The sequence below is a fragment of the Paroedura picta genome, chromosome 7, assembly GCF_049243985.1.
Source record: "Paroedura picta isolate Pp20150507F chromosome 7, Ppicta_v3.0, whole genome shotgun sequence".
Classification (NCBI taxonomy): Eukaryota; Metazoa; Chordata; class Lepidosauria; order Squamata; family Gekkonidae; genus Paroedura; species Paroedura picta.
The window spans coordinates 71,500,308-71,517,651 of record NC_135375.1 but is presented as its reverse complement, the minus strand read 5'-3'; the positions used below and the strand labels follow the sequence as shown (position 1 = coordinate 71,517,651).

At 40.4% G+C, this 17,344-nt stretch overlaps 1 protein-coding gene across 2 annotated transcripts in view; it reads right to left on the bottom strand.

Moving 5' to 3' along the window:
- The window catches only part of PTAR1 (protein prenyltransferase alpha subunit repeat containing 1), a 28,508-nt gene extending 13,631 nt beyond the window's left edge, over nt 1-14,877 (bottom strand). The window contains exons 1-3 of one of the 2 annotated variants that reach the window (XM_077344831.1): nt 14,691-14,877; nt 12,231-12,400; nt 4,493-4,559 (exon numbers count right to left, since the gene is read on the bottom strand). In XM_077344831.1, coding sequence (XP_077200946.1) covers nt 4,493-4,559; nt 12,231-12,400; nt 14,691-14,776 — 323 coding nt within the window. In that variant the 5' untranslated portion in view covers nt 14,777-14,877. The remainder of the gene's footprint in view (nt 1-4,492; nt 4,560-12,230; nt 12,401-14,690) is intronic. The other variant, XM_077344830.1, reaches the window with a different exon arrangement.
- Nucleotides 14,878-17,344: the final 2,467 nt, after the last annotated feature.

Genomic DNA, 17,344 nt, shown 5'->3' with positions numbered 1-17,344 from the left:
TTTGTTCTGAGTTGTTCTCAAGCCATGGTGAGAAATATGGAGGTTGTTACACTAACCGGGAAGTGACCATAATGCTATTAAGTTCAGCATTCAGATCAATGGAAAGTTACCTCTAAAATACAAAAAGGTAACATATGATTTCAAAAGAGGGAACCTTACAAAAAATCAGGGGAATAGTAAAAAGGAAACACACTAGTGTCAAATCCCTAGAGGATGCTTGGAAGCTATTTAAAACTACACTAATTAAAGCCCAAATAGAATGTATTCCACAGATGAGGAAAGGCACTTCCAAGTCTAATCGAAGGTCTGAGTGGTTAACACAAGTTAAGAAAGCTATAAAGAACACAGTGGATTCTTTTAAAAAGTGGAAGGTCCGCCCCAATGAATTGAACAGGAGGGACCACAGGTCCTGGCAAAACAAATACAAGTCAATAATTAGGCATGCAAAAAAAGATTTTGAGAAGCAAGTTGCGAAAAGCAATTCAGGACAAGCAAAGCAATAAACTTTTAAAAAATAGATCTGGAGCAGGAAACCAGCCAGAGAAGCTGTGGAGCTTAAGGCACTCAGATGCGAGAGCATTAATCTTCTAACCCATATATGTGAAGCTTCCACGCTCAAAAAGGGTTTCATCACAGACAGAGAGGGGAACAAAGCCTGCTGAGCGAAATCAGCAGGGCTTCTGCAAAGGGAAGTCCTGCCTCTTTGGAGTTCTTAGACAAAGTGAACCAGCATGCAGACATTGTTGACCTGCTAGACATTATATATATGAACTTTCAATAGGCCTTTGAGAAGGTATTTCACCAGACTCCTAAGTAAATTTAGCAGTCATGGGATAAGACGACAGGTTCTTTTATAGATTCAAGATTGGATATACAACAGGAAGCAATGAATGGAAATCAATAGACAGTTCTCACAATGGAGGGAAGTAAGTAGTGGAGTACCACAAAGCCAGGACTTTCTCAGTCCTGGCTCTGACCTGGTGGAATGAGCTCCCAGAAGAGCTGAGGGGCCCTGTTGGAGCTGTCAACGTTCTACCAGGCATCTGGTTGAAGCCAGGCTGGGAAAATATAGGCCCCTATAGAGCCCTGGTCCTTGGGCAGATGTGCCTCTCCTGAGGATGATGGTGGATATTGGGGACTGATGTGCCCTGGTGTTATAGGCTGCAGCTGGGGTAGGAGGAGGGATATAGATTTTTTACCCGCCATCGAGGACTTTTGTCGTTTCTGTTTTATGGGGTTACTAGGTTCAAAGCCCATTCGTCAGAACGGGGTCAATATTATTTGGATCTATTTGGATACTATTGGATACTGTTAGGGTCAATATTATTTAATTCATCAGTGATTTGGAGCTAGGCTTGAGTAGTATAGTGGCCAAGTTTACAGATGACACGAAATTATTCAGGATAGTGAAAAACAAGGCTGACTGTGAAGAGCTCCAAGAGGACTTCCACAAACTGGTTGAGTGGGTTACAATGTGACAAGATAATTGGGGTACCTTCCCAAAGAGGAAAGGCTGAAAAATCTGGGACTTTTAAGATTAGAAAAGAGGTGACTAAGAGGAAATATGACAGAGGTTGATAAAATTATGCATATGGTGGAAAAACTTGACAAATATAATTTTTCCCAATATATCTAGAACTTAAGGGCATCCAAAGACACTGATGGGTAGCAGGTTGAGGATGGAAATACTACTTTACATACAGAGTGATTAAAATGTGGAATTCTATGCCAGAGGATGTTGTGATGGCCACAGGAATAAACAGCTTTAAAAAGGGATCAGACAGATTCATGGAGTCTATATTAATAGCTATTAACCATGGTGACTGAGGAGAACTTGCACAGTCAGAGGCATTAATCCTCTGAACCCCAAAGCCAGGAGGCAACATCCGAAACTGTGTAAGACAGGATGCTGAACTAATTGGACCACTAGTCTGAACCAGCGGGCTTGTCTTATGTTCTTATATCTACCCAGTAATTGGCAGTGCCTTTCCAAGGTCTCAAGGCAGTCTCATATCACCTACTGGCTGATCTTTGAATTGGAAATATCAGTAAATCCCTCCCTGGAACAGAAAAGATCCATGTACAATTGTTATACCTGCCTAGCTGCACATGAGCTGTCCTTGTTTTCCCACAAGAAAGGGTTTTCCAGATAGGAAAACCATAATATTCTAAGCAACCCTTTAAACCTCTCTTCTTCACTCAACACTTGAATCTGCCTCTTACATATTTGTTCTTAATACCTAATACATATAGCATTAATCACTGTTTAGGAAATATTTTAATACAGAGACATTCAAGAGACATAAAAGCTAAACTTTAACAAAAAGGAAATCTCATTCTTTGTTATATAGCCCATGGTTCAGTGAAGCAATCTGTGTTAATGCTACTTTGTAGAGGATGGAAGTAAGATTCAATAAATATGAAAGGTTTTAAACAAGGAACAGGCAAAAGGATAAGAACCATTTAGATTCTCTGCTGCAGGCTGTTAAGGCACTTATTGCATACAACAGACTACATATTACTTTACTCTCTTGTTTAATTTCTAAAATGATGATGATGTTCAGTCATGTCCGACTCTTGGCTATCCTGTGGCTCAGCTGTCTCCACATCTTCTAGTACTGAACCACTTCTTTTAGTTGTAACACAGCCAATTTATCAAGACCTTAAACTTCAGAAGTGAGAACCTATTCTGGATTATTATGGACGTGCAATGGCTCTTAGATATTTGATATTTATACACACTTTTACTTCCTGCCAGCCTGTCCGACTAAAGGTCGCCACAGGGCTAGACGGCCCTCATGTTGAATTTGAGCTCTGGAAATACAAAACAGAGAAGCAAAAACCTGAAAATGAGCTTCAGGTTTTAATCCAGAGGACTTGAAAGTGCTGCCACATACATAGGCATTTATTTATGGAGAATACTTGATTACAGCCATTTTAGCAAGTGCTACAATAGTATATACTACAACATAATTAATTGGATCACATCTAGAATTTTCGCAAGTGCAGACCCATTTTCACCTATTCCCCATCCCACAGAAGAAATCCAGTGCCATTCCCGGGGATCCCCCAATCAGGATCCTCCCCTTGTCCCCACAGAAATTCTAGGTAGGATCCAAGCCAATGTTATTATATTGTCAGGCTCTGTAGCACTTTTATACGAATCTAAGCTCAAATCCCACCTTTTCCTCAAGTTATTGATAGCATATAGTCTTTACAGAAGCCATTCCAGTTCCTTAACCAGCACTTAAGTGATCACCACATATTAAGTACCCTTTACCAAGTATCAGGAAAACATTTTTTTAAAAACAGACTCAGGTCAGTCCTTCTGCTATAGCCTCATATGACATTAAGCAGCAAAACTGCTAAGGCTATACAAAGAAAATCACATCAGTTCAACTCCAGAACACTTCATTGGCATGACAAGTGATATAAGGGTTGCCAAAAACAGTGCTGGATAAAAAGGTATTTCACTTCTATGGCATGATCTAAGGATGCAAAATGACAACTGAAAGGAATCATGGGTTAGAGAACTGGGAGAGCAAAAATCAGTGTCATTTCCCCCAAGTTTCTGGACAGACCTGCAATGTTACATTCTGAGAATGATGCCTAACAAATAATGCTACAAAACATTGTTATTGGAAATATTAGTAATTAGGCATTTCCAAATTTATTACATGACTACTGCAAGTTAAGGCAGCCACTTTTACTGCCAAGCAAGTTAAAAAAGGTGTACAGTCTTGGCATTTTGAGTTTGTTTATACCTTAGGCTTCATCCAGAGTCAGTTACCCAGGTATACTTGCTTTTTCAGATTCCCTCACCCCAAATCTTGACAGGTAATCAAATTCTTGCAAAACATATATGTATCAACTGCCCTGTGTACCACTCCTAACCCCAAGCAGCTTCATTTGCTCTATATTTCTCTTCTAGCATAATTGTCTACAAACAAAGCAACAGCAAATGAAGCAACTGCTAAAGATCATCTGGTAAAAGTTTTGACTAATACCATTATTTAGATTATCATTCATGAGGTACTATCTTCATGGATCATATTTCAGGAAAATTATTCTGATTATCTCTCTCACTCATACACAAAATCATTTAATATAGCATCTGGAAAGGATCATTAATATTTTGTCAAAGTTAAAGTTTGTATAATTCTATGCAGATAGTGATTCTGTATTCACAAGGCACCTGGGATGAGCATTAGTAATAAGGAAGTTATTGACTGCTGGGTAAAGACAACCAATGCCAAAGGCTCTGATCTTAGCATAAACCCCCCTGAGGTTTAGCTCATCGTCTGAAATACCATAATGCATGACAGCTGATAATGCTATGAGAAAGTGAGAAATCACATTAAAAGCTTTTCCAAAACAACTTCTCTCAAAAGCTAGCAGATATGTAGCCAACTACCACTCAAAGTGTGGCTCCTTCAAACTTAGGGCAGTACTTGGAAATCTCTGTATAGTTCCATTGCTGAACCAATCATACCTGACATTCCAAGCAGTAGTGAAGTCCGGATTTAGCAGCAGCAGTGTACAAGTGACATCTATCAATTCTGAAAGGAAAAAAAAGAAACAAACATAATAGAAGTTAATATTTCTTACCTTCTCATGCCCTTTCCTTGGGCACTTACAGTTATCATTTTTGTTTCAAACTAACCCTCTATTTTTCCTGATACTGATGACATTCTGTTTTCCACATACAAACTTCCTGGCCTTAGGAGTTTCTCTTGCAACGGATAAATAGAATGATAAGAATCAGATAAGGTATTCATTTGTTTATTATCTCTCTAAAAAGTCGTCTTGGGTAGCCTGTGGCTTAGTAGTCCCATCTGGTCTCAGTTTATTGCTGTTAATTTTGCAACTTGGGGAGTTATAGAAAACTGCCAGCCATTCCCACATCATGCAACAGCCTTGTAAGGTGACAGATACCTTCCTTCTAAAACGGCTACTTGAAAACCAACCAAGCTCACTCTCTGAAAAGTCATACCGCAGTTATGCAGTTAATGGTTGTACAGTTAAAGTTATAAGGTTGAAACATTAAAGTTACAAGTTCATAATTATAATTTATTCTCTATATTGTTCTATGAATTCACTGTATGCTCTGGGGTGCAAGGGAGAACAGTATAAAATGTAATAAAATAAAAGATAAAAATAAAAAACTTTACTGTGGAACACAGTGTAAGAGTGAAGTGCAGATCAGAGGTGGGATAAGGGAACCTAGGATGCTGGGTTTGGATACATGAATTATGGATCCATTCAGCTAGTAAACCCACTGGACTAGTCACTTTTTATGGCTCATTTTTCCAAGTAAGCACTGTGATTTATGGCTACGGTATTTTGTAGTTAATGATGATGAAAACACATAGGATTTTTACATATTACAAAGATAACAGAATAAAGATCTAATATGGGAACTTCCAAAGGGTATTGATGGGTTTAAACAAGCTGCAAAATCATGGTCAGATAAATTAACCAAGGATCTACCCAATCAGGGTTTCAGATAAGGCAAAGCTTACCCATGTCTTTACAGCAGGCACAGATATGGAAGATGGACATTTATTCTGACCTATATTGATGATCTGATTATTTGCCATGGAAATAAAAATGACTGCTGAGATTATCTCAATTGAATAAGGAAGTTGAAGACAGACACCTAGGACACCTAAGTTTTACTTAGGAATTCAGAATGAATGGGAACCAGATGGAAGTCATCTTCTTAGTCAAAATCAGAAGATATTGCAACTGTTCCAAAGTCTGGGCCTATAAGGTGTTAATTCAGTGCCCACACCAATGGATTCAGTTTCTACAAAGGAAATGTACTCAATGAACCACCGCCAGATGACAATAACTACAGAGCTGCCATAAGCAAGCTTCTATACATAGCAATGACGAAACCTGACATTGCAACGACTGAAAGTACATTATCCAGGGAAACTGTAGTTAAAAGGGTGATGATACTTAAAGGGTACTGTACACTTTAAACTGAGACTGCCAGCAACTATCCATCCTACAATATTGGGATATACTGATGCAGACTATTCTGGAGAAAGATCAGACCTAAGATCAGCTAGCAGTTTATACATTTTTCTATGGAAGTGTTGCCATAAGTTGGGCAAGTCGTAAAAAAGAAATTGTTGCCCACTCATCTACTGAAGCAGAATTTGTATCCATTTCCAAAGTGTGCAGAGTATTATAATGTTAGTGGAAGATTTTGGCATTAAGGAATTTTTGCTAGAACTGTGCATGGACAAAGTACATTGCAATTAGGAACCAGTATGTAAGGGTCCTGCAGGGGCAAGGAGTGGTCAAGCTATACTACTGTCCCACAGAGAAAATTACAGTGGACATAGTTCTCAAACTGATACGAAGAGTAGAATGCCAAGGCCTACAGGACAACTTGAACATTGTGAACCTTAATGGCATACAGCGTTGAGGAGGAGTGTTGGGAGTGAGCGACTTAGCATGCCTTGACATTTGGGGGGGGGTCCTATATCACTCAAAGGATATATAGGTGCTATCTCCTTGAATGGGATGCCTCTCTTTGCCTTAATCTGGAAGCTGCCCTCTGACCCCCTCCTCTCTCATACTCTCCTCACATGGCTTTCATGGAGACATGGATTGATAACTGGTTGACAGATTGTACCCAAAGGGTACTTGTAAATGGCTCAGCATCCTCTTAGAGAAGAGTGACAGGTGGTGTGCCCCAGGGATCTGTCCTGGGGCCTGTCTTGTTCAACATATCTATAAATGATTTGGATGAGGGATTAGAGAGGATACTTATTAAGTTTGCAGACGATACTAAACTGGGAGGGGTAGCAAACACAACAGAAGACCGAATCAGAATACAGGATGATCCTGATAGGCTTGAGAACTGGGCTAAACTAAATAAAATGAAATTCAATAGGGACAAATGTAAAGTTCTGCATTTAGGTAGGAAAAAACATTTACAACAATATAGGATGGGGAAGACTTGTCTTGGCAGTAGTATGTGCGAAAAGGAACTAGGAGTCTTAGTAGACCATACATTGAACATGAGTAAACAGTGTGACTCAGTGGCTCAAAAGGCAAATGGGATTTGGTGCTGTATCAAATGGAGTATTATGTCCAGAGCATGGGAGGTGATGGTACCGCTTTACTCTGCTCTGGTTCAGCCACGCTTGGAGTACTGTGTTCAGTTTTGGGCACCACAGTTGAAGGGGGGTGTAGACAAACTGGAGTGTGCCCAGAGGAGGGCAACAAAAATGGTGAGGGGTCGACATGTATGAGACCAAGACGTATAAGGAAAGGTTGGGGGAGCTTGGTCTGTTTAGCCTGGAGAAGAGATGACTGAGAGGGGATCTGATAACCATCTTCAAGTATGTAAAAGGCTGCCATATAGAGGATGGAGCAGAGTTGTTTTCTTTTGCCCCAGAGAGACGGACCAGAACCAATGGGATGAAATTAATGCAACGAATCCTGTCTAAACATCTGGAAGAAGTTCCTGACATAGTGTTTCTCAGTGGAACAGGCTTCCACGGGAGTTGGTGGGTTGTTAACTTTGGAGATTTTTAAACAGAGGCTGGATAGCCATATGATGGAGAGGCTGATTCTCTGTAGGCTCAAGGGGGTGGCAGGTTACAGTGGATGAGCAACAGTATTGTGAGTGTCCTGCATAGTGCAGAGGGTTGGACTAGAAGACCCATGAGGTCCCTTCCAACTTATAATTCTATGATTCTATGTGTTTCCCCATTGCTTTTTGCATTGAGTATGATTAAGCATTCTTGGTTTGAAACAAAATCTTGTATTCTCAGATCTACAAATGGAGCTTGTTTTACTCCCGGAGACTCCTGCATGCATTTATCATTTTCTTTCAAACTAGAAATCCTTTGCTACACTGAAAACCAGATAAAAGGATGAAAGTGCATGCAATCATGAAAACAAGCACTTATCTTAACTGGAGTTTGTCAGAACATCTGAATACAGCCCATGTATAATGTAACTGGGCTCTCAGTTCACATATCATTTCCAAGAAATGTAAATGTAATGTGGTTTGGATTAGGACAGCATAAAGGACTAATAACATTCAACTGCGTCTCTCCACCTCTCTCTCTCTCTCTGCAAATACATATCAAGTATTCTGGCTTTTAGTAAACACATTACTAAACACATTTAGTAAACACATTAAGGCGTTAATATCAAGAAATCTAATAAAATTTCCCATCATATTACTTTATGTCATGGCTTGACATATTCCAAACATAGTGCCTAGGAATGTCATTGCGGCACCTAGCAATTTTTATGGTAACAATAATTAGAAAAGTATGGCCATACATAGCCAGAAGGCTGAAATATGAGTCTGGCTCCTCTATTTTTGTGCTGGCTTGCATAGCCAAATAAAACCTGGAGAGTTTATATCTGTGTCTCACCTGAGTCTGAAGCAGGAAGATAGGGAGTTTAATTTGGAATATTCTAGCACTGGCACAAAGCATCTACTGGCTTTTTAATGTCAGAAGATCTCTGAAGTGAGTTTGAAGCTGAGCACTGGGAAACTCTACTATTCTATCAAAATGACAGTCAACTTCAAAAGTGAATGACAGAAGTAACCTAAGTAGGAGCTCCATACTTAAAACCCCCTGACTTTGCAATTGAGGCAGCTTCTGAAATTTATCAGATTAGATGTCTGGGCATGCTGCAGAAATGAGTAATACATTGTTACCAGAAAAGGGTTTACAGATGGAAAGAGTAGAGATTGACTTTGGTGAACACATGAGGATGCTCTAAACAGAATCAGAACTTCAGCCCATCTAATAAGAACTTCCTTGCTCCAGGCTGTACCTCAACTACCCATCTGGACCCCCCGACCTGCCACCATTATGCGGGTTCTGTTGGAATCCCCCCTCACACCCTTTTGAGCCTTTTTCGAGCCAGGTTCTCATGAAATACATCCTAACAGTTCATTGGATTGTTTTGTCTAGAATGAAGTGAGTTCAGTAGGATTAGTAAATTGGTTTTCATCTAATTTTAGTGGTTTACTTGTTGTACTTGTACTTTGTATTTTTACTGCTGTACACTGCCCCAGGACCAATTTTGGAGAGGGGCAGTTTAGAAATCTCAAAATAAATAACTAAATGGTCTTCAAACATTAAGCAAAGATCTTTGCCAGCACTACAATCTGAGATCCTTTTAAAGGGAGTTGCCAGCTACTCAACATTCTTTGTTCAACTACACATTCCACAGAGCCATGGTTTTTCAGGAAAAACTGAGATTCATATTAGTTTGCAGAATGTGCATGAAGTTCACCACAGGCACTGATTTTAGAAATAAGAGGAGGTAGACCTCATAACAAGCTCCAAAGAAGATGAGACAGTAAATTGACTGAGACACATTTGGAAGTAAATTCTAGCAGATTTGCTTCCAAATAAATGCACACAGGATTTGAGTCTTAGCTTTTAAAGGTGGTCCATAAACAAAGCATTTTTTGTCCAGTGTTCAAAGTCATAAACATGTAGGAAACCCTACATATTTTATAGACATATTAAAATTTCCTTAGATCTAGCCTAGAACTCCCAGTGAATCATCTGCAAAAAACTATGACTAGAGGGAATGACAGGCTAATTAAACTTGGAAGTCTTCTCAAACTGATTTGCCTTCTATTGCACAATGCTCTTTGCAAATCTGGAGTGCCTATTATATTCTTTGGCATGTTGTACCACCTAGTTCAGCTAAACTGGCATTCTATTCATAAAAGGTACTTGACAGATAAGTTATTCAAATGGAGATGTGTATCTATATTTGACTTAATCTAGTATTCACGCAGAATATACGTTCTGCAATGGCTTCCTTAACCTAAACAAACAAAAAACCCTGTTTTAAAGAACCTCAGTATCATCTCTATTTAAACTTTTGCAATAACATAGAAATTGGAAGCACATTAATTTTACGCCAAGTATATTCTACAGAAACTATAAAGGAAAGCACTGGAACAGAGAGCAGCTATAATTACAATTGTTTAATAAGATTTCCACCCTAAAATCAAATGAGCCTAGAAAAACAAATCATACTCCAAAATCATAGTATGATACTTCCCGCATTGACAAAAAAAAAGCCATATATCAGAGTGACTGATGAAAGGGCACACATGTACATAAGAAACATTAAGGCAGGCCATGGAGAACAGGAAAAAAAGCTCACTGTATCTCGCAATGCAGCTGCATGAGTGTTTTTAATAAATGTAAAAATTAACATACAATTTCTGCACAGTATTTGGTCTTCAGCTGAGTCTGGTGCCCTGCAACTAGATGATTATGATCTGTTGTCACATAATTTCATGTATTTATTTAGTGGCTTTTAGGCCACCCCTCACTGAAAAGGTTTCGGGGTGGCTTATAAAGAAACATAAAACCATCCAGTTGCAAATGTATATAAAACCTAATGTTTCCTTCTAAAATGTATTCCATAGTCATTTTGTCCTAGGATATTTCTGTAATGACCCAAGGCACATTGTTGGTGGTACTCCCTTGTCCAGCCTGGCTCAAGATAGGTTCATGTAGCCTAGGTGAGATTCCCATACAGATGGCAGATGGGCTACCCTTATTCTCAACCAAATGCCTGGTGGAAGTGCGCTGTTTTGCAGGCTCTTGGAAGTTGCATAACATCCTGGGTCTCTGCTGGAAGCTCATTCCACGAGTTGGAACTATGCCAGAAAAAGCCCTAGCTCTAGTTGAAGACAGGCACACCTCGTTGGGACCGGGGATCCCCAGCAGTTTGGAATATGCTGAGCAAAGCGCTCTTCAAGGGATGTATACAGAGAAGCAGTCCCTCATGCCTGTCTTTTCTAGTATTACAGAGAGCAGAGAGTGATCCTTTGAAAACGTGTCTTTGATCTGTTTACATGCAAGTAGCCTAATGACAAAAGCCTCTTGTGGCGCAGAGTAGTAAGGCAGTGACATGCTGTTTGAAGCTCTGCCCATGAGGCTGGGAGTTCAATCCCAGGAACCGGCTCAAGGTTGACTCAGCCTTCCATCCTTCCGAGGTCGGTAAAATCAGTACCCAGTTTGCTGGGGGGCAAATGGTAATGACTGGGGAAGGCACTGGCAAACCACCCCATATTGAGTCTGCCAAGAAAACGCTAGAGGGCGTCACCCCAAGGGTCAGACATGACCCGGTGCTTGCACAGGGGATACCTTTACCTTTAGCCTAATCACAAAACATTTCACACAAGATACAACCATCAAACGACTGTTGCAATGACTCAAGTTCTCTTTAGCTACTGAGTAAAATAAATTTGTTAGTATTGCTGCATGGAAGCTGGTTCGACCTATTGTGTTTTAATCAGACTATGAAACTATGTGTGGTGTTTCCAATTAGTTGAGGCCAAGCTTTGAAGAGTGACAAGAAACAGGCATATCCTAAGGATCCCATCAAGAGGCATGCAGGATTTTTCCAGTTCTGCACAATTCCCAGGCACATCCTTATAAATTTTGTTACCAGGTCACATAATCCAACATAACCAATCCAACGTAACACTATACTTTACCTATAGCTGAGAACTACCTACCTTGCCTTGTTACTCTGGTCATGGGGAATTCTATATAAACTTATAATTCCTTTCTAAAGACATTACTTTCAGGTTTAATTGAGGTTATTTTCTATTAACTGTTAATTAAAGCAGCCTATGTGTTCTTTCCTTAGAGCCTCTTGTGGCGCAGAATGGTAAGGCAGCCGACTGAAAGCTTTGCCCATGAGGCCGGGAGTTCAATCCCAGCAGCCGGCTCAAGGTTGACTCAGCCTTCCATCCTTCCGAGGTCGGTAAAATGAGTACCCAGCTTGCTGGGGGGTAAACGGTAATGACTGGGGAAGGCACTGGCAAACCACCCCGTATTGAGTCTGCCATGAAAATGCTAGAGGGCGTCACCCCAAGGGTCAGACATGACTCGGTGCTTGCACAGGGGATACCTTTACCTTTATGTGTTCTTTCCAGCTAAGAACGGCTTGTTAGATTATTTCCCCCTTTTTTGTATCTTTCAGAAGAGAAAGAAAATGGATGGTCAACTAAAACCAACTGATCTCTATATCACTTGAAAGCAACACAATACAAACATTACTTTTACAAACACACACACACACACACACAAGACTTGTTCAATAGTTTCATTTGTAGAGGCAATTCTAGTGTTAAAAGTAATCATTTTAAAGGCTATAAAGTTTCAATTAAAATTAAGAATTAAGTACAACCTATTTCATACCTTCTTTGTTCAGCCATTGCTTTCGTTGTCTAAAGTGAAGGAGCTTGTTATGAACATAAGGCAAAAGAAACTTGACGCACCAGCTTTCCACCCCAAGTTTGTTTTCTACCAGGATTATAGGGCTTCGGTTATATCTGGCTTCTGGGCAAGGAATTAATCCAATTTCATCACTTGAAAACAAAAAGGCAAGTGATAATATTACACAACTATTTTATACATTTAACAACACTGCACACAAATTAAACCTTCTAGCATTTCTCATTTGACCCATATACCATACTGTTGCATTTCAGGTGGGTAGCATGAAGCTGCAGAAGTCTGAGTCCAGTGGCACTTTTAAGACCAACTAAGTTTTATTAAAGAAAAAAGTTTTTGTGTGCACGCACACTTCTTGAGATTTGAATTGTTTTTCTAATTTTGTAATCCAGTTTGGTTTCGCTATATGTATTATAACATTTTATAAGTTTCCTGAAATGTTACTGTTTAAAGTGCATCTGACTTAAGGGTTGGAAATGAACCTAACATCCAATCCAAGAGTAAATATAACTGCCATTTGCTCCTTTTGCGAACGGCAGTTATATTTACTTGGATGTTACACTCCACAGGGTATGCAAGATGGAATTGTCCTGGCAAGCCTTTGGCTAATCGTTTTATTTTCAACAGCTATTAATCTGCCAGATGTCCAAATTTCTTCTTTCAGAAAAAAAAATCTCAAGTCTATGCTAAGATGGGGCAATAACATTTTGCACACTATATTTGACAAATTTAGTGGATATTTAAAAATAAAGCATAATAAGCTGAGGCAGGTTGTCCTACTTTAGTCAGAAAAAACACAAATGAACAAAATGTGTCAAAATATGAGTTAATGTTTAATTTATGAAAGCTTCAGAAAGAGGTATAAAACAATCTTCCCTTCAAAAGATTAAAGTAGTACTTGAAAGCAAGGGGAAAACCCAGTAAAAGAGACAATGACATTCAATGTGAGAATGCTGCCCGGCAGAAGTTGTCTTCTTAAAGCCACTGACTTTGTTTATCACAGAGGTACACGTGCCAGGAACCTAAGACTGACGATGGATCTTTGTGGTGTGCACATGCAGTGATAAAACACGTGCTTTTCTCTGTACTATGCATGAAGCTATCCCACATCCACTGAAAGGAAACAGAGTGGAAGTTTTCCCAAGTCTTATCAGCATCCTTTCCCTAATGTACAAAGAGCATAAAACCAAAAAAACCTCTTCTGTAAACCTAATTTTTATCACTTCTGTGTATTCTTTCAGACTGGTTTTTATGAAAAGCTCATGAGTTCAGTTCAGAAACTCATGACTTTCAGTTAAACACAGGAAATTTATTCAGCTTTTGCAGCCTTTAAATAAGAACTGTTTTATTACCCTTCCTAATAGGAATATTTAAGAATGTTGTCCTCTCAAAGTACTTGGGCATTATCACAAGATTCCAATTCTGTTTACATTACTCCCTCACCAATATATTCTTTGTATTAAAATGGCAAATATATTTTTGTGTTTTATAAAAAAAAATGACACTGTAAATGACAAATTAATTGTCATTTCCAAGGCAATATTTAAACAGCCCAGCAAAGATCACAAGTATATCATATTACATCAAGAGAAAGCAATATATGGTGCATATTCATTTACTTTTCTGCAAAGAATCACAAATTAATGGAAGTTGTTTTTAACAACTGCATTCCTTGCATGGCAAGAATAACAAGAATGTGGCATCAAATCACAACAGATTCATGGCCACCCAGCCATAGGGTGCTCAAGGCAAGGGATGAGCAGTGGTGGTTTGTCACGGCCTTCTATGGCATAGCAACCCTAGCCCACCCTCAGTGTACTCCAATGCAGTTACTCCAACAAAAGCCCACTGATCACTCCTTTAAGTAGGCTCCTAAGAAGTCTGTTGTTTAAGACCTCTTTCTATATAGCAGGTCAACATAGAAAAAAAAATTACTAGCACATGTTTATTCTGTCTCTGACAGGAAACTATTAGCGTGAAACAAAAACTTTTCAACAGTTTCAAAGATTTTTAAAAGCCTTTGTAGGTTTCAACGGCACATGCGAAAAGCTAATTTGGTGTATTCGGTCTTTGCATCTTTAGCGCATTAACACAACTTGTAATCTCATCACATCGTTATAAATGAAGGCAGCAATTCTCCTCCGGAGAGTAAGCCGTCTTCCCAGTAAATCTAAATATGCTTGCACTTCATGCGCAAGTTTTACTTTCCTTTTGCAACTCAACAGCATTGCCAGATCCCCCCCGTAAAAAGTTGCTCTCCTGCGGAGACCGAGGGAAGAGGACGGCTGCCGCTGTCAGACCCAGGAACTTTGCGGTGTCTAGACCGGAAAAGGTCAGATCCCGCCTCCTCGGTCGCTGCCGTCCGCGGGGCCGGCCAGGCGAGGGCAGAGCCGGGGCGTGCTAGACCGCGCCTCCTTCACTCACATGTGGGGGTTCCGCTTGAAGGCATTGTTGATGTCCTTCACCACCCGCTGCACCAGCACCACCACCTCCTCGGGGGACTCGGCCATCTTCGGTCCCGCCTCCCCCGCTGCCGGCTGCCGGCCGCCGCCTCTGCTAGCACTGTCGGCGGCACCGTCGCCTCACAGAGGCAGGCCGGGGAAAGCAAAGCGCATCCGGGTCAGCGGCCCCGCAGGGCGGAGCGCGGGGAACCGACAAATCTAACGAGGGGAGGCGCCGCCTCCTCGCCTCGTCTGGCACAGCCCGGTCGGGACGGCAGGAGCCCGGGGGGGGGGGAATTAAAGGGCTGAGTGGGTGGCTGAGGCGAGTGGCTGCGCGGGCTTCTTCCGTCCGTCGGCTCTACGCTTTTCTCCACGAGCCGGACTCGTTCCGTGGCTTTGGGTGACGCACAGGGCAACCCTAGGCGAAGTTACGGCTTTCTTCAACCCACTGACTTCAATGGATTTAGCAGGATGTGCCCCGGTTTAGAATCCCACTGCTCTCATTCGCGTTTCCAGGGTCTTTGATGGTAGAAATGTAAGATGGAGAAATGGGGGGGGGGGCTAGGGCCGTTTGGATCTGGACCATGGTGTAGGAGGGGAGGAGGCTTAATACCTCAGCACATGCCATTTTCCTTACCTAAAATGGTGGCATTTGGGGGCTTCACTGTTCTGATGAGGCACACTGTAGCCTGGAGTTATCTCCTTGGAGGGGGGCGGGGGGCGGCAAGTGTCAGAAACAATGGAACAGGAAAAAGTTGGTGTGCTAGCAAACAGAAGTGAGGGTGGGAAGAATTACATTTGGTCGGACATGTTTGGAACAAGCCAGGTGCCAGTAGTATTGCTGGCATGTGTGTGAATTGCTTTGGATTTGGCTGGTGATTATGCAGGTCTGGGAGGGGAGAGTAGATGATTGCAATATAGACCATGACTGTTCCTGGCCCCAGTACTGCTCTCAGTGCCGCAGTTCTTGAGTAGAAAGGCATCCCTGAGCACCAAGTGGAATAGTCTGTTGCAAGGGTTCTTAAGCTTTTTGTTCATGCAGGCATCTTAGGGATTTAGAGTTAGGGTGGCAGGCACCACTACAAAACTGCTGCCACAAGAGATAGAGCTAAGCACATATATGCACTCAAGAGAGTGGGGGATGTGGAATATAAACTCATATACACACAGAAGAAACCCAGCAGTACCCACACAAAACAACTGTGACCATCGGTGAAAGGAAGGTACAATGCACATGGAGAAAAAGATCATGTTGGGAAGCCCTTATATGTTTATGAAAGTAGCCAGCTCCTGGTCTCTTCACAATGGCCCCTGCTTTAGTTTAGACAACTGCAGTGGCATACCGCTCACCACCCCTGTCAGCTTCTGTCCCTAGATAATAAAACAAAAAGGATGGGATCTATTGTCACCCTGCACCCAAGCAGCCACTGTGCAGATATGCAGAAGATCATAATAAAACAGTGAACAATATCATTTTGCTACTGTTGCATTGATATTTAAAGGACAAAAAAATAAACATTTTTATTTGCTTAGAGTTGTACTTTGTAAAGATTCTGAAATTCTAAATAATGCTACATGTTCTCGCAATATCTACTTTTACGTATCATTGGAAGAAATATAGCAAAATAACACAATAACAAATGAACAAAAATTACTACTTTTCTGAATTGTCTGCAAAACACACACTGTTTATTGTCCTTATTTATTTTACAGACTTGTAATTGCCTATTCATATGCTATATTGAAAGTATATTTTACTTTACTGACAGTTTCCATTTCTCCTCAAGACTCAAGGTGAATCAGAAGGCAGTGCAGTAAACATATTGTAACAACACATACTAGAATGTACAACGTAGAAAACAATGCAGTAGAGATGCTGTAATATATATATAGAATAAACTGAATAAGCAATGCTTAAAATTTTCACAGACTACAAAATTAGAATTCTGATCACTTTATAAAAATGACCTCCTGAGCAATTCTAATACATATGAGCCTGCTAAAGAAAATCATATTACAGAGATTACGAGAATGTTTACAAATTAAATTATGGGAATATATTTTTAGTGCAGAGATATACATAATTCACTATAAGAAATGCAAAGAAGAAGAATTTTTCTTTATACCCTGCCTTTCTGTATGCTAAGTCTCAAAGCGATTTGCAATCACCTGCCCTTTCTCTTCCCACAACAGCCACCTTATGAGGTAGGTGGAGCTGAAAGAGTTCTGGGAGACTTAGCCCAAAGTCATCCAGCAACCTTAATGTGGAGAAGTAGGGAATTAAACTCGGTTCTCCAGATCAGAGTCCACTGCTCTCAGCCACTAATAGGATCCACATAGATTTTACAAAGTTTTCTGTATAAACTAATTATTTTTATCTCAATGCAATATTACTGCAGGAAAATGCTTTTAAATGACCATGTACCCTCAAGAACTGTTTGAAAAGTGTCACAGCATAAAATATATTTAAGAAAAAAGTGAAGGAAAGCATACAAAATTAACCATAGTCATAGCATAATATATGTCGTATAGAATAATTCCAACAGCCTTACAGGCAGTTGGAGAGACAAAAAAAAATCCTCATAATGGGACAATCAGGTAAATGCCAGAATTTAATTAGCCAACAATCCCATGGTG